The sequence below is a fragment of the Erythranthe guttata genome, chromosome 3 (genome assembly GCF_056151865.1).
Source record: "Erythranthe guttata isolate IM_541 chromosome 3, IM_541, whole genome shotgun sequence".
In the NCBI taxonomy this organism is placed as follows: domain Eukaryota; kingdom Viridiplantae; phylum Streptophyta; class Magnoliopsida; order Lamiales; family Phrymaceae; genus Erythranthe; species Erythranthe guttata.
Genome location: NC_142535.1, coordinates 2,877,282 through 2,901,137, shown reverse-complemented (window position 1 = coordinate 2,901,137; position 23,856 = coordinate 2,877,282). Strand labels below are relative to the sequence as shown.

Genomic DNA, 23,856 nt, shown 5'->3' with positions numbered 1-23,856 from the left:
AATTAAAGTGTAATATATTTTAAATTCAATTTCATCATAAAAAAAAAATTAATTCCTAAAATACGTAAGAATCAAAGCGTAAGATTAATTAAAGCGTAAGATTTGAATCAATTAAGGGCAAGTCCTTTTCATTTGTAAATATTATTCAAAGATTTCAATCGATTAAATTCAACCATTGACAATAATGTATTAATCGAGTTAACTATTTATAATTAAAGTCTAATATCCTTTTAATTCAATTTTGACAAAAAAATAAAAATAAATTTAATTCGCAAAATCGTAAGAATCAAATCATAAATCGTAAGATTTAATCTAACCATGAACCGATTAAATCTTACGATTTTTACAAATTAATTTTTTATTTTTATTTTTTTATGATAAAATTCAATAGAAAAAGATACTAAACTTTAACTATACATTGTTCGATTAATACGCTATTGTAAATTGTTGAGTTTAACCGATCGAAATATTTTAATATTGTCTATGAATTGAAATGACTTTAGCTTAATCGATCCAAATATTTGAATATGGAGCTTTATTGATTCAAATTTTACGATTTAATTAAATCTTACAATTTAATTCTAACTTCAAATTCTTTCGAAATTCATTTTTAAATTACACGAGTTGATCAGCATTTCCTTAGATTTTTAAAATATATTATATATAGATTTGTTAATATTGAATTTTGTTGATATACAATAATGATTATATGAGAATTACTAATTTATTTAACATTATTTATATAAGTTTTATAATCATTATACATTGTAGATTTGTGATATATATGCGATTTATAAAAATATAAGGGGTACAAAAGACATTTCGCATAAAACTTATTATTTATGTTTTTGAATATTAAATATTTGTAATAAGGGTGTTTTGGACAATAATACACAAATAATTAAAAATTCGATTGTGTTATTGGAACACGTGGCGCGACTTAAGAGACATATCTCGTATGAGTTGTGTTCTAACCTTCTTAAACCATACACGAATACTTACCATTAGGACACAACACATTATTGAAAATTACCTAACAATAAGCATATATATCACAACGCTACAATGTATAATGATTATAAAATTTATATAAAGAATGTTAAATAAATTATTAATTCTCATATAATAATTATTATTATAGATTCAAAATATCCAATATTTCACAGATCTATATATAATAAATTTTAAAAATCTGAGGAAATGCAAATTAACTCGTGTAATTTAAAAATAAATTTCGATAGAATTTAAAGTTTGAATTGAATCTTAAATCGTAAGATTTTAATCAATTATACTCATGTGTGTTCAATTCGAAAACAATATTCAACGATTTGAAATGATTAAGCTCAAGTCATTTCAATTCGTAGACAATATTCAAATATTTGAATCGGTTAACTCAGCAATTTACAAAAACTTATTAGTCGAAGTAACTATGTATAGTTAATGTTTAGCATTTTTTTATTGAATTTTTTCATAAAAAGAATAAAACTTAATATGTATAAATCGTAAGATAGTAAGATTTAATCGATTCAAATATTATGGATAGATTAAATCTTACGATTTACGATTTGATTCTTACAATTTTTACAAATTAAATTTATTTTTATTTTTTATTAAAATTGAATTAAAAGGATATTAGACTTTTTATTTATAAATAGTTAACTCGATTAATACGTTCTTGTCAATGGTTGAACTTAATCGATTCAAATCTTTGAAACATTTTTTTCAAATTGAACGAACTTGAGCTTAATCGATTGAAGTCTTACGATTTGATTCTTACATATGTCAGGAATTAAATTTATTATTTCTTATGATAAAATTGAATTAAAAGAAATTAAATTAGACTTTAATTATAAATAGTTATTTCAATTAATATGTTCTTATCAATTATTAAGCTTCATTGATTCAAATCTTTGATTAATGTTTACTAACTGAAAGGATTTGAGCTTAATCAATCAAATCTTACTATTTGATTAAACTACATATTAAAACAAAATTCACAATATAGTATTTTGAGTATATAGTTTTATGTTAAAGTAAGAAAACTAATTGGAATGAGTTATAATCGATTTTTTTTTCTTTTTTTTTTCTTTTAAATAAACAACTTATTTTATTTTTTATTCGAATTTGTAACACTATCGATTTAATAAGTCAGCTTGTATTAAGTCATGCACTTTTTTATATATTTAATTGAGTATTCTTTATATTTTTCAATAGTGCAATTTATTAATTTATATATTTAATAATAGATGTTTGGGGATATTGAACCGCAGTTCTTTATATTTTTTTTAAACTTTATTATATTAAATTTGTTAATAATTTATTTAACGTTATTTAATAATAATGAATATCGCATTTAATATTCTATTTAACATTATTTAAATATTTATATTTATTATCACTTTACATTGTATCTTGCCAATATATTAAATAATTCTTAGATGTGTTAATATAAGTTAATGTGCCTTGATGGTTTATAGTGTTGGTAGTAGTGAAAGATCTCAAGTTCAATTCCCAACTAATTTATACATTTTTGGTATATATTTTTAATAAAAAAAAATAATCGAAGGATAATTTGGTAAAGTACTTCATTTTTTGTAACATAAGCCATGTTATATTCCTAGGGTCCAGATTTAATCTTAGAAAATTAATGGTGATTGAAGCATATCTCATATAAATTTAGAACACGAGATATCTCACCCTAGAAAAGCCCTATTTAAACTATTTAAACTTATAAATTATCCATTATGAGTGGGAAAGCAAATACACTAAAATATATTATTGAAAATAACTAATTTTCTTTTTCTTCAGGGGCAACGGCCCCATCGGATCTGCCACTGCTAGAGCAAACTCAAATAATATTTAAGCTATGTTTTAGCGATGGAACCATTGACCAAGACAATACCGACTCGGGGGTAGGTGGTTCCGGGGGCCATTTCTGAACCCGGCGAGTCTAGCTGGTTCCCGGTTGAACCATTTATTGAATTGTTTTTCGTGCTTTTCGGTTTTTTGTTTGGAAAAAAATACAATGAGTAAAAAAAAGGAGTTAAAACTGAAAAGATCTGTGGTTAGCTTTAAATTCAAATTTATAAAATTTTGAATCTAAAACTAATTTCCCTCCACATCCGGTACGGAATTAAAGTCCACGTAGTTCTCTTACCTTCATTTTGTTTTTACTCCCGAATTTGGATTTTAATGATTTTGTGAAGACTTGAAAAAAATAATATTTTTGAGTAGAGAAAGTAGAAGACTAGTGTTTTGTGGATGGAAAAATTACTTCTCTTTTTGTTTTTTTTTTGTCTTGCTTTCAATCATCTCTAGCACTCCATATTTATAGTGAGGTGTACATTAATCTACTAATAAATTACAAGATAACTCTTAGACTAACAACTCTTCTAATTCTAATTTAAAACTTAAGAACATCAAAAGACAATTATCTATACATCTGGACAATGGTGCTTCAAATTCACATTTATTCTAACATTCAATCCTCCACTTATTCCAACATGAATGCCCACTTATTCCAACATGAATGTCCACTTCTTCCAATATTGAATTACCACTAATTCCAATATTGAATTCACATTTATTCAATTTATTCCAACATTGCCTCCCGTAAATTGAATTTGCTTTTGACTCCCAAACCTTCCACATTTTTCGAAAAAATTGGACCTCCAAGTGGCTTAGTGAAAATATCGGCAAGTTGTTCTTCACTTTTGCAATACTCAAGATTGAGTTCACCCTCATGAACAAGTTCCCTTAAGAAATGGAAACGAAGTCGAATGTGCTTTGTTCTTCCATGAAGAACTGAATCTTTCGAGATAGAAATAGCCGAGCTATTATCACAAAAGAGAATTGTAGGCCCATCTTGCTTAAAACTCAAGGTTTCGAGAATTCCTCTCAACCACACAATTTGACATCCGGCGGAAGAAGCCGCGATGTACTCCACTTCGGGTGTAGAAAGGGCCACGATTGGTTGTTTTTTTGAACTCCAAGTAATTGCTCCACTTCCAAGATTAAAAAATAACCGGAAGTACTTTTATAAGAATCATCCACGCATCCACCAAGATCACTATCTGTAAAACCCACAAGTTTAACATAAATATTTTTTTCATAAAAAATACCATAATCAATGGTTCCTTTGACATATAGAAGAATTCTTTTTGCCGCCTCCGAATGATTCGAATATGGCTTCTCCATAAACCTGCTAATCAAACTTACACCAAACATGATATCGGGACGAGTGGCTTTAAGATACATCAAATTTCCAATTAAGCTTCGAAACATGGTTGTGTTCACCAATTTCCCTTCACCTTCTTCGCTTAATTTTAAGCCCGTGATGCAAGGAGTTGACACCGGATTTGAATTCTCCATTTTGAACTTTTTCAAAAAAAATTTTGCATATTTTTCTTGAGAAATAAAAATTCCTTCTTTTGATTGTTCGACATTAATTCCAAGAAAATGATGCAATTCACCTAGATCGGTCATTGCAAACTCCATCATCATAGAAGCTTTGAATTCTGCCAACATTTCAAAATCATCACCTGTGAAGATTAAATCATCAACATAAAGACTCACCACCATAAAACCGCCGTTAGAATTTCTTTTGATGTAAAGAGTGTGCTCAAAAGGACAACGATCAAAACCAAATTTAATGAAATAATCATTAATTCGATCATACCATGCACGGGGTGATTGCTTCAAGCCATAGAGAGCTTTCTTGAGTTTGTACACCTTCTCTTCCTCGCCTTTTTTAATAAATCCGGGAGGTTGCTCAAGATAAATTTCTTCTTGAAGAAATTCGTTCAAGAATGCTGATTTGACATCCATTTGATACAAATTCCAACCATTTTGAGCCGCAAGAGAGATAATTAAACGAATTGTATCAAGTCTTGAAACGGGAGCAAATACCTCATTGAAGTCTTCTCCTTCTTTTTGCTTGTATCTTTTTACAACAAGCCTCGCCTTGTATTTGTTGATGGAACCATCAAGATTGGTTTTTGTTTTGAACACCCATTTCACACCAATAGGAGATTTGTGTGAAGGTAAAGGTGTGAGCTCCCAAGTTTCATTTTTTTCAATCGCCTTGATCTCTTAGTTCATCGTTTGATTCCACTTTTCTTCTTTTGAGGCTTCTTCAAAAGAGATTGGATCCTCCCCGGCAAATAATGCAAAGAAAATAGGATTTGTTGCATTCACCTCCTCCGTTTCATCATAGAGTTCTCTCAAACTCCTCGTTTTTCTTGGCGGGGGTGATGGTGAATTTTGTGGAGACTCATTTTCACCATCATTTGGTTGATTGCTTGAGAATCGCCTTCTTCGTCTCCAAGGGTCGGTCAAGTTAATGATTCTAATTTTTTGAAAAATCATAAGAGGATTTTTTTATCAAAACTAACATCCCGACATATCACAATTTTTTTCGTTTGAGGATTGTAAAGCTTCTAAGCTTTTGACCTCTCACTATACCCAATGAAAATGCATTTTTCGGCTTTATCGTCGAGCTTGGTCCTCATAGCATTTGGAATATGTGAATATGCAAGACAACCAAATGTTTTAAGATGACTAACATTTGGCTTCTTACCATACCACACCTCATTTGGAGTAGAATTCTCCAAGCTCTTCGTCGGTGATTGGTTGATCAAATAAACGGCACAAGCGACCGCTTCAGCCCAAAACTCCGATGGAATATTTTTCTTTTTCAACATACACCGAACCATATCCATGATTGTTCGATTTTTTCGCTCCGCCACGCCATTTAGTTGCGGTGTATACCGGGCCGTCAATTCATGTCTAATCCCATGGATTCGACAAAATTCTTCAAATAAAGAAGATAAATATTCTCCACCATGATCACTCCTCAAATTTTTTATTTTGAAACCGAAATTTTTTTCAACTTGGATTTTAAAATATTTGAAGCATGAAAGAGTTTCGGATTTTTCTTTCACAAAATAAGCCCATACTTTTCTTGTAAAATCATCAATAAATAACAAGAAATAGCGATTACCACCGAGAGAGGGAACTTGAAATGGTCCACAAAGGTCACTATGAATGAGCTCCAATGGTGACTTTGATTTCCAATTTTATTTGGAAGGAAATGGCTCTCGGTGTTGCTTCCCCAATTGGCATTCTTCACAAATTTCGTCCATGGCTTTAATGTTCGGCAATCCTTGAACAATTTTCTTGTTTGATAACTCCTTCAAACTTTGGAAATTAAGATCCCAAACCGGTCATGCCACAACTTTGAAACATCGTCCTTCACAGTTAAATGCCAAGAGGCTTCAAAATTATCAAGTTTGATCGGAAAAATTATTTCCGGTCATACCGATATTTGCAATGTGTTGATCCTTCTTTTTCAAAACGCAAGTGAAGTCGTCAAAAAACATGTTGAAACATTTCCTCATCAAGTGACCAACACTTAGCAAATTACTTGCCAAGTTAGGTACATAGTAAACCTCGGACATTGTTTCGACTTTTCCGGATTTTGTTTTGAAAACAATTTCTCCAACACCTTCTAATGCGTAGGTGTATCCATCTCCAAGCGTAACTGTCCCATGGCTAGCTTCGATAAGATTTGAGAATAATTTTTTTATTCCCAGTCATGTGCTTGCTCGCACCACTATCCAAATACCAAGTATTTTCAAAGCTACCGTTAGATGCAATCAATAAAGTCTCCATATTTTCGATTTTATTTTAATATAAATAACCAACTTCTTGCCTTTTTTCTGGATATTTTTCCCAACAATCATTGATTTTGTGTCCCGGTTTATGACAATAATGACACTCAACGTAAGGCCTTGTACATTTATGATCATCGGCCTCGGCCTCTTCCTCTTTGAAAATTGTTCTGAAAATATTTCTCCTCCTCTTTCGCCTCATCATTTGATTTGGCTTGTCCACAGTAATTGTTGTAAGATTTTCTTCCTCCTCTTATTTGGCCACGACCTCGGCCACGTCCACGGAACGAGCCACGGCCTCCCGTGAATGTAACTTGGGATTTTAATGCTTGATCCGAAGAAGAAATTTGAGGATTTCTTTGAAGAATCCTTGCTTCGTGTGCCTCCAATCGTCCTTGTAGACTCTCCAACGCCATTGATGAAAGATCTTGTGAATCTTCGATAGCCACAACAACATGATCAAATTTCACCGGCAAGCTTCGCATAATTTTTTCGACAACCCTTTGGGTTTCCATGACTTCGCCATTAGTCGCCATTTGATTTACAAGAGAGGTGATTCTTGTAAAATATTCAACATTTTTTTCATTTTCTTTCATCTCCAATTTTTCGGATTCAGCCCTCAAAGATTGCAAACGAACCTTCTTTACTTCATTTTTCCCGGCATAGGTTGTTTGTAGAATTTCCCATGCCTCCATGGAACTACTCGCCTTGGTTAGTCTTTCATAGACGGGAACTTCGATGGCTTGATATATTTGGAAAAGAGCTTTACGATCTTTTTGCCTTTCGGTTCTCAAAGTTTGCCTTTGTGCATTCGTCAATTGATCCTCATTTTCGGGAGTCTGAACACCGTCTTCAACAACGCTCCAAATGTCTTGAGATTCATGACAAAGCTTCATAAGATTACTCCAATAATCGAATTTTTCTCCATTGAAACGCGGTATAAGAGAAGCAAGGTTGGTGGACATGTTTAAGATGGCTCTGATGCCAATTTGTAGGCACCAAGATGGGATAAAATGATTAATCCCGAATTTGGATTTTAGTGATTTTGTGAAGACTTGAAAAAATAATATTTTTGAGTAGAGAAAGTAAAAGACTAGTGTTTTATGGATGGAAAAATTACTTCTCTTTTTGGTTTTTTTGTCTTGCTTACAATCAGTGGCGGAGCCACCCTTTGGCAAGGGTGGGCTCCAGCCCACTCTCATTTTATAAAAAATTATACTATATATTATATCTATATATAATTAGCCCCCCAATAGTTTAATTTAGCCCACCCAAGTAATTTAGTTTAGCTTATCTATCAAAAAATTTATGTTATATTAGTTGAAGTTTATAATTTGTAGTTATTTTATGTTAATGAATAAAAAAAAAATCGGGGGCGCTGCCCCCGAACCCCCGTCAATGTTAAGCCCACCCACCCAAGTAATTTACTATAGCTTATATTAGTTTAAGTTTATAAATTTGTAGTTATTTTGTGCTATATTTTTATGTGAATGAATCAAAAAAAAAAAATCGGGGGCGCTGCCCCTGAACCCCCGTTAATGTTAAGCCCACCCTGTCTCGAATTCCTGGCTCCGCCACTGCTTACAATCATATCTAGCACTCCATATTTATAGTGAGGAGTACATTAATCTACTAATAAATTACAAGATGACTCTTAGACTAACAACTCTTCTAATTCTAATTTAATACTTAGGAAAATCAAAAGACAATTGTCTATACATCTAGACAATGGTGCTTCAAATTCACATTTATTCTAACATTCAATCATCCACTTATTCCAACATGAATGCCGACTTCTTCCAATATTGAATTGCCACTAATTCCAATATTGAATTCACATTTATTCAATTTATTCCAACACTTATTGCATAGCTACCCCCCGCGCCTGGGGTGTTTTCCGCAATTTTCGAAACTGCTGCAGGGAGTCAGCTGCTTGAGAGTGGAAACTCTGCTTATTTATAGCACTTTAACCCCCGACTCGGGTTCATCCACCAACTTTAGAAATTCTAGATGCCTTAGTCCTAGTAGTTTTAGTTTCTTTATTATTAACCTTGTTTTGGGGCATCAGGCATCTACGTAATAAATTCGCTAGGGTAGTTACTGATTTTTTATTTCCATTGTAGGGTACTTTTTTTCCCTGTGCAAGCTCAAAAGGTTTTAAGGAGGCCCCATCCTCTTTAAAATTATGGAATAATACAATCTTTTTGGACAAAAAAAAAAAACATATGACCATCATTCACAATAGGAAAATCAATTATTTTTTCTGGAGTTAGACTTGCCTGTTTTCCCCGTCACTACCTCGATATATGGTTTTACCGGTGGGTCGATCTTCCATGTGGGATAGGTCCAAATTCCAGTTACTATTGGGATTGAATCCTATACACGAACTGAGACAGTTAATTTTGTCATTGTCGATTAACCAGCCACGTCTTATAACATCATCATGGGGCGACCAATGCCCCACGCTTTCCAAGCCATACCATCCACGGTACAACAAAAGCTAATTAAGATTCCCAGTTGATGGTGGAGTGGGCGAAGTTAAGATCAGGGATCGGATTCAGGCGAGGTCTTGTTATGTCAAAATGGTGAAATTAGTGGGGAAATGAAAGCAAGAAGATGCGATCGGAGAAGACATGGGCGACGAAAAGCGACTTAAGATCGATCCCGAAGATAAAACAACACATGTCCAGCCGATGGATGAACTAATGGTGATTGACTTGGCTCATGGCAACGGAAAGACCACAAGAATAAGTCGAAATTTGGAACCTTCACTTCACGCGAAACTGATTACCCTGTTCAAGATAACATAGATGTGTTTGCATGGCAACCTAGCGACTTAACCGGAATCAATTCAAAAGGTGGCGGGCGGTACACTGACTAAGTTTAAAACAAACGTGCAAGTCGATCAAGCAAAATAGACGCCACATCGGTATCTAAAAAGATAGAATCATCGCTACCGAAGTAAAACGACTACTGGAGACTGGCCACATTCGCGAAATTCAGTTCCCTACGTGGTTGCCAATTGTTGTCCTCGTTAAAAATCTAATAATAAATGGAGAATGTGCATTGATTTTTGAGATTTAAACAAGGGAAAATGAGGGATAACCCCCTCATTACACAAAATAATAGAGTCCAGGCCCATTTTAATATTTACTATTTGTAAAGAAATCTAAAATTAACATTATGAATTGTGAGACCCCCCTCACATGTTTAATATTCCAATTTTGTCCTTTCTTCCCCCATTCCTCCTCTCTCTCTCCCCCCTCTCTTCTCAACCGTCACATTTTGACGTGTTGTTCTTTTATTATTTTTCTTCTCTCTCCTCTCTCCTCTCTTCTTTTTATTCTCTCTCTTCCACAATTTCCTCTCTTCTCTCTCCTCTCTCCTCTATTCTCTCTCTTCTCTCTCTTCCACATTTTCCTCTCTTCTCTCTCCTCTCTCTTCCACAATTTCCTCTCTTCTCTCTCCTCTCTCTTCGACAATTTAATATCTTCTCTCTCCTCTCTCCTCTCTCTCTCTTCTCTCTCTCTCCTTTCTCTTCCATCATTTCCTCTGTTCTTCGTCTGTTTCATTTTCTTTAGTTTCTCTATTTCTTCTCATTACTTTATCTTTTCTTCTAAATTTCATTTTTTTGCCGTTGAAATCAATCTATTTTCTACTTCTATGAAATTCATGTTTTCACCGGAGATGAGATTTTTATCATGAGTATTCAATTTTATAACACCATAGTATCTTAAATTGAAAAATAATATAGTGAATTAATGGAAAAATTATAGATGACTACCAATTTTTTTATAGTTGACATCGGAACAATTATAGTTGACTATCTAATTTTTGTAGTTACCTCTAGCAACAATATAGTTAACTACCAATTTTTTATAGTTGACATCGTAAAATTTATAGTTGACTATCTAATTTTTTATAGTTGACTTTGGAAAAAATATAGTGAACTATCCGATTTTATAGTTGACTCTGAGTGTAGATTACTACAATATTTCATGTTTTTCGACAACAATGATCTCCTCTTTGTTGTGGACTCTTGATAAAACAAATTTCATAGGAAACAAATATTTATGACTCAACAAATAGTGCGACCATAGATCTGTAGATCTTAAAAACAAGCTTGTTTACAAACTTCATTTTTGAGTAATCAACCATGGAAGAATTTTGAACCGTCGCATATGGTCGTCGTGTACTGTTGCATACCATTGATGTAGGAGATTTTGATTTGTCTTTTGGAGTCGCTGAGAAGATGTCAAAAATAGAAATTATGTGGTAAATGTACATAGATTAGGTTAATATATGTCGGGGGGAGCAATGGGTGTTGAAGAAATTATCTGTCTTCTTCTTGCTACCTTTTTTCACCATTGTTGTTGACCTGTATTTTTGGCAGATTTGTTTTGCTATTTTCTTGGTACAAATATAGCTAACTAGCGAAAATTGGGGAGATAATATATTGACGTATTTTTGCAGATTTGTTTTGCTATTTTCTTGGCACAAATATAGCTAACTAGCGAAAATTGGGGAGATAATACATTGACGTTAACATATGCAGTTTTAGGGAAAATAGTAGGGGGGGTCATTGCTATTAGAAATTATGGGGGTAGTTCAGTAATTGTTAATTGTGAGGGGGTTTGACCCATTAAAAATAAGGGTTAATGAGACAAAACCCCCTCATTAAGAAATATATTAGAACTAACCACCCCTCATTATTTTTAATAAGTCAAACCCCCTCCATTAGTGTCATACCAATACTATCCTCACATTTTGTATTAGAAATCAGCCCCCCACCATCTCTACCTGAACTACGGAATTCATATCAAATATTCATGGGAAAAAAATCTCTCCCCCCTAAATCACGGCAATATGTAGAATATCATCCCAATAATTCGCTAAAATCTGCCCATGATCTATGGCCTTCGGTGGAACCCTAGTTTTCTTCATTTGTTGGAAAAAAATTCACAAACGTGTGAATCGAGGAGAAGCAGACACAAAAACATGGTGAAAACAAAAAAATCGAATAAAGGTAGGCTGCTATGAAATCCGTTTTTCCTACAACATATAATTAGATTTCTCTGTTTTATGTCATAATACGACATATTTCCATTTTTTTTTGTTTTCAATTTCAGCGACTATGAAGACTGCAAAAATGGTTGGTTATTCAAAAATGGAGTTTGTAAACAAGCTTGTTTTTTAGATCTACATATCTATGGTCGCACTATTTGTTGACTCATAAATATTTGTTTCGTATGAAATTTGTTTTATCAGAGTCCACAACAAAGAAGAGATCATTGTTGTCGAAAAACTTAAAAAAATACGGTCATACACTCAGAGTTAACTATAAAATCGGATAGTTCACTATATTTTTTCCAGAGTCAACTATAAAAATTAGATAGTTAACTATAATTTTTACGATGTCAACTATAAAAAATTGGTAGTTAACTATATTGTTGCCAGAGTCAACTATAAAATCGGATAGTTCACTATATTTTTTCCAGAGTCAACTATAAAAATTAGATAGTTAACTATAATTTTTACGATGTCAACTATAAAAATTTGGTAGTTAACTATATTGTTGCCAGAGTTCTACAAAAATTGGATAGTCAACTACAATTGTTCCGATGTCAACTATAAAAAATTGGTAATCAACTATAGTTTTCCATTAATTCACTATATTATATTTCAATTTAAGATACTATGGTGTTATAAAATGAGATGAGATGTAGAAGAAAAGATAAAATATTGAGAAGATATAGAAAAACTAAAGAGAAAAAATGAAACAGACGAGAACAGAGGAAATGAGGGAAGAGAAAGGAGAGAGATAGAGAAGAGAGAGAGAGGAGAGAGAAGAGAGGAAATTATGGAAGAGAGGGAATAGAGAGAAGATAGGAGAGAGAAGATAGGAAATTGTGGAAGAGAGAGAAGAGAGAGAATAGAGGAGAGAGGAGAGAGAAGAGAGGAAATTGTGGAAGAGAGAGAAGAGAGGAGAGAGGAGAGAGAAGAAAAATAATAAATGAACAACACGTCAAAAATGACGGTTGAGAAAAAAGGGGGGGAGAGAGAGAAAGAGTGGGGGAAGAAAGGACAAAATTGGAATAATAAACACGTGAGGGGGGTCTCACAATTCCTAATGTTAATTTTAGATTTCTTTACAAATGGTAAATATTAAAATGGGCCTGGACTCTATTATTTTGTGTATTGAGGGGGTTATCCCTCATTTTCCCTAAAAATAATGTAAGGTGGTTAGTCCTAATATTTTTCCTAACAAGGGGGTTATATCTTATTAACCCTTTAAACAAAGCATGTCCGAAGATGATTATCCGTTACCTCGAATTGGCCAACTTGTTGACTCTACAACTGGTTGTGAGTTATTAAGCATGATGGACGCCTATCAAGGATATCATCGTATCCCTCTAAACCCATGAGATCAACCCACCGTAAGTTTTGTCACGGCCATAGGAATATATTGCTATGTAGTAATGTCATTTAAAAAATGCGGCGCAACCTACCAAAGACTCATGGATAAGATGTTTCAGACCCAGTTGGGAAAAAACATGGAAGTCTATGTGGACGACATGCTAGTAAAAAGTAAGGAACAATCTACGCATTTAGAGGATCTAGTAGAAACATTTGCTACATTACGCCGTTTTAGTATGAAGTTGAACCCAGAGAAGTGTGCATTCGGGGTACAAGCAGACAAGTTCTTGGGATACATCATCACACGAAAGGTGTTCCAAGATAAGGTCAAGGCGGTGCTAGAGATGGCTCTTCCTCATTCCATCATAGAAGTCCAATCTATGGTAGGCAAGGTAGTAGCCTTGACCCAATTCATTTCACGAATGGCTGATAAAAGTTAACGTATTGAACTATGAACTCATTTTCTCAGTATAATGAAAGTTCTTCCTATCTGAAATATACAATGAATTCTTCTCTCATTTCTTTAGGATCTGTGACTTATATTTCGAAATGATTTTTTGAACAGAGATTTAGGACGGAAAAAGAAGTCGAGTAAAAAATTGGATTATTTCTCCGTAAGACAAAATTGGCCAGTATATGTGCTTACATTCTTATCCAATTGTCCCCAAGATAAGGGTTTCGATTTTTGCAGCACAACAAAAGTCGAACTACAATGAACAAAACGTGAGCTTTGGACATTCTAGACACGAAGGAAGAGAAGAACAATATGCTTTATCTATGCAGAGAATGCTTGGAATTCTAATGAGTGAATTTAAAGGGACTCCCATGTCCTTTAATATAATTAATTTATAATAATAAGAAAACTAATAATATTAATATGAAAAAAAAACTCGAACCTGGAAATAAAAGCTGGGTGAGCTTAAGATCTAAGAACCTGTCAAACTCTTCATATTTATACAACTAGCTACCGTACTTGTTCTCTCTATTTTTGGCCAGAAAATATACATTTCATCTATAGTTGAAGGTGTGACCGTTAGAAACACACAATGTTCAGTTATGTAGCACGGAAAATTCAACTTTTTAACGTTTTTGTGTTTTGGACAGATTTCGTGTCTGACACTCGAGGACACTTGCCGGACATCTTCGGGTCATTTTGCAATTTCTAAAAGTTAGGAAAATATTTTAATAGCAATCTTTCAAATATTTTTTTTATTATTTTCCTAATTATTTACATGATTTAATGGTCAATTTCAAATTGATAGGTGGTAGTAATATTTATTTTGAATATGTTTGTATGAAAATATATTAAAAGAAAATGTATATATAAATGAAAACTTATATATGTTTATATAAAATATTTATAAAAAGATCCTAATACTTTTAGGGTTTATTTTATATACCTCTAGGTGCCTAATACACTAGGGATAAACCCAAGCGAAAATCATCCCTGTGGATACCCCCTGGAGACGCAAAAATACTATACTACCCTTATATATTTCTGGTTTTGCATTTAGCATTTTCGATTAATTTTTTAATATATATATATATATATATATATATATATATATATATATATATATATATATTACTACTTATAAAAACAATTCTTATCTATACTACTACTTATAAAAGTGGGAATGTCAGGGGAGGTTTCTTCTCTTTTTTGTGAGGACCAAAATGCCCCCATCAAAATTAAAATAATTAATGTTAATTTATAATTAGTCTTTTAATGTATGTTTATGAAAATAATTGATATTTTTTAGACTTTAATGTACAAAGGCACTGGAAAAGAGGAGCTCATGTATCTATTAAATATTAGTCATACTCAATGGTCTCGATAATTCAATATGGATTTCAATTTTGCATCAGTTACACCAAAGAAAGAAAAGAAAATGATCGTAACTTTCATTTTCAAGTTCTCTTTCATCTTTTCTTTCTCTTCTCGATTTCTTTTTCGTCTTCTTCTTCTTTTTCTTCTTTTTTTTTTTTTTTGTTTTCAGTTCTATGTTTAATAGTTTGAATATTTTCTCAACTACGTCCCTCATTTTTCCTTCTCTATCTTCCATCCATCTTTGAACCCTAAATTTTGAGAAATTGATAAATTTTTCTAGATTAATGAAGGAATAAATCCTCCATATCAAGACCAGATTGAGCATCTGTTAATAAAGTTCGTAAGTTATTTTGCATATTTTTCCCACTTCTATGTACTAAGTTAATTTTTTTATTCATTTGAATTAATTGACCTAATGAAACATGTAAGGGTTATATCTATCATTGACTTTGAATCTTTCTGATCAGATCTTACATGTTTAAATTATTTCTACTCAGGTAATTCAAAATACGTGTCAGTTTCATAAAATCAATGGTCTATGCATGGGGATTATTGATTTAACTTTTATCTACTAAATTTACTTGATTTACTTGCAATTACATTTTATTTTTCCGTTCAATTCTTTATTTATGTATTGGCAGGTAAGATTCATTGTAATATAGTTTGTGGCTAAGAATATTATGCGTGAAGTTTGTAAGGACTTTCGATTTTGGCTTCTTCTTGTCATCAAAGTTGTTAGTCTTTCTCCTACAAGACTAAGCTATACATTTTCTGGAAACCATAATTTAATTTTAGTTTTTTTCGCTTTTGGTATTCCACATTTCATTTATGAAAATAGAAAGTTAAACTGCCATGTTATTAATCTTTGTTAATGTTATGAATTGTGAGTGGATAAATAGGAAATAATCTGTTAAATGGGCTTTATATTGCTATCGGTAGTTTTGCATTAGATGGTTATATTGGCTTGTCATGTTTTTGTTACTCCGAGACTTCACTTTAGGTGGCTTGGCTACATCTATTGGTTAGTGATATAAATTTTAGGGGAAATTTCACTTTCCCCCTTGTACTTTGGGTCGGTATCACTTTACCCCCTTTTACTCTCGATTGCATCGATTTGCCCCTATACTTGAAAAATTGTCTCTCGCTGTTAGTTGTCAGACATTTGACATTAACACCGTTTGATCTAAGCTCTGAAATTACAAAATCGCCACCCCCCAATTTAAATAATTATTAAAAAAAACGAAAAACAAAAAATAAAATAATAAAAATTCAAGACAACGAGAAAACATAGTCCACGACGTCTGTCGCAATTTATTTTTAATAATTATTTAAACTAGGAGGGGTGTTTTTTTTGTAATATTCAGACTTAGATCAAATGGTGTAAGGTCAAAGGTCTGAAAACTAACGGCGATGGCCACATTGAGACAATTTTTGAAGTACCGGAGCGCAAATCGATGCAATTGAGAGCATAAGGGGTAAAGTCATATTCAGCCAAAGTATAAGGGGGGAAAGTGAAATTTACCCTAAATTTTATGCACTTGACTGATGGTTTTATGTTGTCTAATGGTAGAGAAATATAACTTGGAATTAAAAGTTATAAGTCATGTAATTTATTTCTATAAACTTGTTTCCTTGATTTTTATTTTGATGGCAAAAATTTTAATGCCCCTTGTTCGTTTTATCTTCTATATTATTTGAATTTTTAATGATTTTATTTGTTCATGAACTTCTTATATTTTTCAATTCATATTTTTTCCCTCTAAATGTAAGGGTCCAGTGGCTATAGATAGTTTCCTTTTTAAGCTAGTAAGTTTTGTGTTTACTCCAAATTAAAAATCACGAGTTAAGCTTTAGACTCTGGTTGAATCATCCATCTCCTTCCTGCAGGCAATACCTCACACCTTATGTAAAACACTTGTAATCGCTGTCGTGCTCTCATAAGAAATTTTAAAGTCATTAGATATTAAATTCCTTTAACACAACTCTGAACTTGGCAAGCATGTTGCTTTCTATAATTTCTTCGATCTGGTTCCCGTTACCATTTAGGTGAGTTTCAGGAGATATTATTATAGAAAATCTACGAGCCATTCAAGGGGATACTGGAGTGAATTATGCCAGTATACTTTATATGCTTTATCACTGTTATTATTGGAGATATTAGTATTAAATGATACACTTCACTAATAACTTAAGCTTTTGGTTGAGGTAGTCATTTAACATGGTATCAGAGTTAGACCAAATGAAAGGTCATGAGTTCGAATCCCACCGCCACCCATTTCAAATATTTCAAGTGCAAGGCTTCAAATGTAATTCGCTTGAACTTTAGGGAGCGAATTGGAGATATTAGTATTAAATAATAATAGCTTAAGTTTTTAGTTGAGGTGGTCATTCAACAATTATATTTGTTTTTTTTTTTCCCCTTTATAGCAAGTCGATGTGATCCGTCAAAACTACAAGATAAGGATGTTGGATGTACACCATATTTCTTAGACATAGCAGGTAGGGGAGTACAACCATACAGATGAAGTCAACAACAAATAGATTCTCCATGGTGTAGTCACATGATGATGAAAATCATAGCTGAAGGACAAAATGAAGCCCCCAAAGGCCAAAATGCATAAGCAGAAATTTCAGCTCAATCTTGGATTCTCGAATACTTTTACTCAATAGTTATTTTATAGGAAGCTAAATGAAGAAATGGTTGTACATGTAGTCCGTTCTTTGTTTTGATTTTTCATGACATACCAATGGCCGAAGACAAACTGTTTTAGTTTCGTTAATATATTTCATTATTTTATTTAGAATTGTAGCATATTTTACTGTATAAAGGTCAAGATTATGCTCTTGATATGCTCTTTTAGAATGCATTCAAATAGACAATCAACTCCGTGCTCTAGAAGAAATTTGAACTTTTGGAGAATAATTTTCATGGAATGCTCAAGTTTAAATGTTTTATTGGCCATAATTTTTATCTCTATGATACACTATTTTTTCTCAATATAGTTTGACTGATTGTTGAATAGTGTGGCCACTTGATTCCATTCCTGATTTTTTTTAGGTTTTGCATTTAGAAGCTTGACATTTTACGAAACATGCAAGATATATCTCTCAATCTTTGTACCATATAAAAGATATCATTGTATGCACACTTATGGACAATGTCTAAAGTTCTTCCATGAATTATTTATTCTTTATAATTAGACTTAGTTTCACTTTGTGAAATCATTATGTCATTACTTTGATAGGATGATGGCTTGGTACATAGTCTGTCAAACTCAAAATGCCCCGAGGTATGTTATTAAAATATGCAAATCTCTTTTTTGTTTCTCTCTTCTTCTATGTTTCGAATTTATCTAAATTCTCTAACTCTTAAACGATCGAGACTATTATAGAGCTACTCCAGACTTGTGTTCATGTGGAGTGATAATTTTTGTAAAGGTTGCACGAACCTAACATTCTCTTTATACTACTGTGAAGCATATAGACCAATTAAATTTGTGTAGAGTATGTTGGAACATAATTTACATTCATGTTCATTGCTAGTTGTAAATTATGTTAATGCACCAAGCTCCTGATTTTTTTGTTTATTTTTCTGATGTATGTTTCATCGTTCGATAAGGAAAACATTGGAATTGGTTAAAGAGCGAGTAATTCACAATAAACAGAGTCTGTTGCATGAGGACTAGCTGTGCCATGAGGGACAATGCAATTGGATGATGTATTTTGGTTATCAGGAAAACATTTGCTGTCCCACCACGAGTTATATGAGTTGTATTAGTTTTCAATGATTTTACATAAACATCATTAACTAAACAAAATCTCGTAATTGACTGCAAATTTGATCATCAATCTCGAAAAATATGTTTTCCTAGGATTCAGCTGAATTTCAATGTATATGCAATACAAAGAAGATAAAGATAAGTTTGATTTGATGTAGTTTACATTTCTCCAATATTTACAGAAGCAGCAATATATTTTTAATCTAAAACAAATTGACTCATATTTTATAAAATGCATCTTGCAATCTAATGTATACATAAAAATTATTTCCACCATATAATAATATTACGACAAGTGCAACGCACGTGCACCTTGCTAGTATGATTGAAATCTCTCTCTCTCTCTCTCTCTCTCTCTCTCTCTCTCTATATATATATATATATATATATATATATATATATATATATATATATATATATATATATATATATATATTACTAGCAATTTTTTACGTCGTTATGTATTGTCAGGAGGAAGGCTGCCTATGACTTGGTATCAATTTTTTTTTATCAAAGTACCAATGACTGATATGAGAATGAGGTCCGATCCTTTATCTGTCTATCCGGGACGAACGTACATATTTTATCAAGGCGAAAGAGTTTACGAGTTTGGCTATGGTCTTAGCTACTCAAATTATTCTTACAAATTTGTTTATGTTGGCAAAACAAATCTCGATTTCAAGAGCTTATCTACTCCAAATAGGCTTAAAAGCTCGTACGAGATTTCAGTTTCGGATATTGGCTTCGAAAAATGCGAGAACGCAAAGTTTTCAGTTATTGTTAGTGTAGAAAACGAAGGGGAGATGGCGGGTAAGAACTCGGTTCTGCTATTTATAAGGCGCGACGAAGCCGTTAGGGGCAGCCCGATGAAATAGTTGGTCGGATTCCAGACAGTGAGACTGAATGCAAAGGAGAAGGCTAGTGTTGAGTTTCGAGTGAATCCATGTGAACACTTCAGCAGTGCTAGTGAAAATGGAACGTTGGTAATTCAATCAGGGACTCATCACTTAATTGTTGGAGATCAAGAGTATCCTATCCTACCAGCACAAATCTTCGGCAATAGCTGGCACTTCTTTTGAATTGTTGACTTTAATTATTTGTAATAAAACATATTTCACCAAATTGTTTCAATTACTTCATTTTTTGGGTAATTGAATTGTCACATTAACTTGAATTTTTCAATACGTTAGTATACTAAAACCATTGCTTTCACTATAGATTTTTATATATAAATTCTAATTTGTAACATTATTTGATTGTACAAGTTGTTCATTCTTATAAATAATTGTTCACAATCTACATGTAATTCGACATAACCAACTAACATGATTGTAGCACAATAATTTAGTACATCTATCTTAACTATGTTAAATTAAAGGAAACGGCGTGATGCTTTTGTTTTGACTTATTACGTTAGTTTATTTTATTTATTTATTATCTTTCTTAGGGGAAAAACGGATAGTATTAGACTCAACGGAGGAGAAAAACCTTCCGAACAAATTATATCGTAGAGCTAGAGCACGGGCAAGACTATTTCCAGCTCTTTTAACAAATATATACCATTTATGTAGTGCCGAAGTTTTGTTTGCCTGGAAGGCCGCATCTACGTTGATTTTGATTACCCCTTGCGCTGGAGGAAGCCACATGGAGGGATGCGTAATTCGGTGACATGCATGCAAACTAGCGTTGGCTTGTTGGAAACGATTCGGATAGTCCGCACACAAATTAGTGAGACCCCCTTGTATCTATTGTGTCCTCGTCGTGTAATAGTTTATTCCTCACATCCCAAAGCTTCCAGGCCACCACCAAGGCTAAAGAAATTGTTCCTCAATCAAATTTTGTCGAAGATGGCCCATCCAAATAATAAAATTATGGGTTGGAGTTGTGCATGCCTTCTCGATGAGATGGTGGTGGCAGATATCCTTCGTGAGGCAACATCCCAAAATTACATGCATAATTGTCTGGAGGGCCCCACACCTAGTACATAATGGTGTTGATGCCACCTTCCGTCGATACAATTCCGCAGTCGTCAGCAAAATGTTTCAGCACACTCGCCAACAAAATATTTGAATTTTCGGTGGAAGCTTAATTTTCCAAATCATCTTCCATATGGATCCGATTATAAACTATTGGAGGATTGGCCACTAACTGCCTTGCCACCATTGCCAAACCCAGATCTCGACAAAATAAAATGATAACAAGAATTAACTGTAAAATTACCTCTCGGAAAGAAGTGCCATATATTCGGATTTGTAGTGTTGGGACCGCCGATGGTGACAGGGAGAATTCTATCTCGATCGACATGCCATAAAACTTGTTCAATGAGAGGGATATTCCAAGAGAGTGAGAGTGTATCAATAATATCTACTACAATATTGGGAAACGGGCTCTTAATAGGTCTTCGAGTAATCACTTTCATGTTCCCATCTTCCGTAATCCATTGATCTCGGCAAATCAAGGTTGTTAGCTCATTGTCGATCCTCTTTCTAATTTCCAGCTTTAGATAATGTCGTGCAACCAAGATGCTCTGCCATGTCGTCGAAGGACGATACCCCATGTCGGTTGAGAATAAGTCGGTATTTGAATAGTACTTTGCCTTTAAAATATTGGAGAGGAGAAGGTTCGGTTGGGACACCAGCCGCCAACCTTGTATTGCCAAGAGAGCTAAATTAAAACTTCTCATGTAACGAAACCCTATACCTCCCTTCTCCTTCGTTAAGCACAATTTACGCCATGACAACCAAGCTATATCCTTATTACCACTATTTTCCCACCAGTAACACCGAATAGACAATTCGATCTCGTTGAGAAGTCGGCTTTGGAGCATAAAACAGCTCATGATATATGTTGGGATTGATTGCAAAATCGAATTAATCAACACTTTTTTCCACGCGGGAGAAAGTTGCTTTGCACCCCAACCTATGACTTTGGACCAAACTCGGTCCCGTAGATAGCCAAGTATATATTTCCTGGTTCGTCCCATAGAGAGGTGTACATTGGTCAAGAAACATGCGATTGGAGACTTCCCATTGTTAACTATCTCAAAGGAAAAATACCAAAAAAGCGAAGAGTCAAATAACAAGTAGAATATCAGGCTCGCCACTTCTATTTGGTGGGAGACATCTTGTTCAAATAGACGTATACATGTGTCGATGGGAAGAGCGCGAATACTGATCGCGTGGATTTGAAATCCCCGAGGCATTGCCCAAAATCTAAAAATTGAAGAGCGCGATCACTGATCGCGTTGGTTGGAAAATCACCGAGGCATTGCCCAAAATCTAAAAAACAAAAGAGCGTGATCACTGATCGCGTGGATTGGAAAATCCCTGAGGCATTGCCCAAAATCTAAAAAAATTAAGAGCGTGATCACTGATTGCGTGGGTTGGAAAATCTCCGAGGCATTGCCCAAAATCTAAAAAAATTAAAAGTGCGATCACTGATCGCGTTGGATGCAATATCTCCGAGGCATTGCCCAAAAACAAAAAAAATTGAAGAGCGCGATCACTGATCACGTGGGTTGGAAAATTCCGAGGCATTGCCCAATATCTAAAAAACTGAAGAGCGCGATCACTGATTGCGTGGGTTTGAAAATCCCCGAGGCATTGTGTTGGCACCAGATTCTTCAGATAAGTTTAAAGAATTGGGTTGCTTGGTGTAGAAGATTGTCATTGATTTTATTTCATGTTTTGTGTTAGAAAATTATTTAATCCATATCTCATAGAGATTTTATTGTATAGGACTTTATTTATTTCCTTATTATTTGTATTAGATTAGGAAAGATATTGTAAAGATTCTTCCCTATCTAATTTAGGTTGTAGAGATCATGAAGGATTCTATTTCCTTAGGATTGATTTCTTATGACTCTAGTTAGGTTTAGGGTGGTGAATTTCGTGCCTATATAAATCCCTCAACCTCAGATGATGTCCCATGGAGCTTTAATCGAAAAATTTCAGCATAAAGGCTTTGAAGGGTGCAGCCGACGTCAGGTGTGGCAACAGGATAGGTTTTTTCAACCAGGCCATAAAGAAGATCGGCGTTTCGAGAGAAGTGCTTAAAAGATCTCGGGAGAGGTCGATCCGCCCTCTGAAGGGAGTTCAACAATGGGGGGAGTCCAAGGGTGCGGATGGAGGAACTGATGTGAAGATCAACAAGTGAGAGTCGTGTGCAAGAACGACATATAACATCAAAGAGGGAGTATTTTAGTGTTTTTATCAAGTCCAATATAGTACACTTAAATCTGAACTAGTGAAATCTTGTTTGCAGCTCCTCGTGGATGTAGGTTACATTTGTACCCGAAATTCTTGTGTTTTTTATTCTTCTTTTAGTAGATTAATTCTGCATACACACAAGAATTCTGTTGCGACACCTATTGTCTTAAAAACTAATCTGTCTCAACAGATCTAGTAGATTTACATAGGCATATAAATCAACAATTGGCATCAAGAGTCATTCACTAGATATACTTTGTGTCTGATTTTGGGAATTGATTTATTTGCTTTTCTTATTGTAGGATGCATGTTCACAAGGAAGGTTGAGAGGTAAATGAGAAAAGTTTGTCACGACATTCACCCAATTCCGCTACGTTGTAACATTCACCCATGACGGGACACTCTGATATAAGATAGAGATGGGTGAAGAAATATGACAGTAACTGATTTTCTATAATAATTTATGTTAATGTGTGTGCTATTGTCTTGTGGTACTTTGTTAATGCTCTGCATGTTTTATGTGATAATATGAGTGCGAACTTAAAAAAAAATGTTCTATGTCTTAATTCCGTGATTTTTGTCATTACTTCATTAGGAAACTAGTTGAGCAAAAGGTTGTGTGCATAGACTGTGTGTCAACAGATAGTTTTGTTGATTCTTTTACAAAACCTTTACATTCCCCTCGATTTGATTCCTTGCGTAGATCGCTTGGAACTTGTTGTGTTCGTCAATGAAAAATGAAATGATAGTGTAACCATCCTTTTGTCATGTCTGGGTTACACTTGAAAGTTTGATAGGACATACTGAGTTACCATACATATCTTGTGCTGACATGTTTCAGCCTTTGTTGATCCTTGTTTTACTTTGAAAGGTTTTATTGTTTATTCGTGTTATCTGAATTTGGGTCGATAATTTTTGTGGATAAATTTTTTGTCTATGCGAGGACTCTA

At 33.6% G+C, this 23,856-nt stretch overlaps 2 protein-coding genes and 1 pseudogene across 2 annotated transcripts in view; 2 read left to right on the top strand and 1 right to left on the bottom strand.

The window, feature by feature from the left end:
* The window catches only part of LOC105962523 (putative beta-D-xylosidase 7), an 84,837-nt gene that overhangs the window by 21,858 nt on the left and 39,123 nt on the right, over window positions 1–23,856 (top strand). The window lies entirely within an intron of this gene.
* Window positions 6,806–7,636, bottom strand: LOC148771525 (uncharacterized). The gene has a single exon (XM_088815098.1). The coding sequence runs from the start codon at window positions 7,634–7,636 to the stop codon at window positions 6,806–6,808; it is 831 nt and encodes a 276-aa protein (XP_088671224.1).
* Window positions 19,220–19,573, top strand: LOC148771524 (putative beta-D-xylosidase 7 pseudogene; annotated as a pseudogene).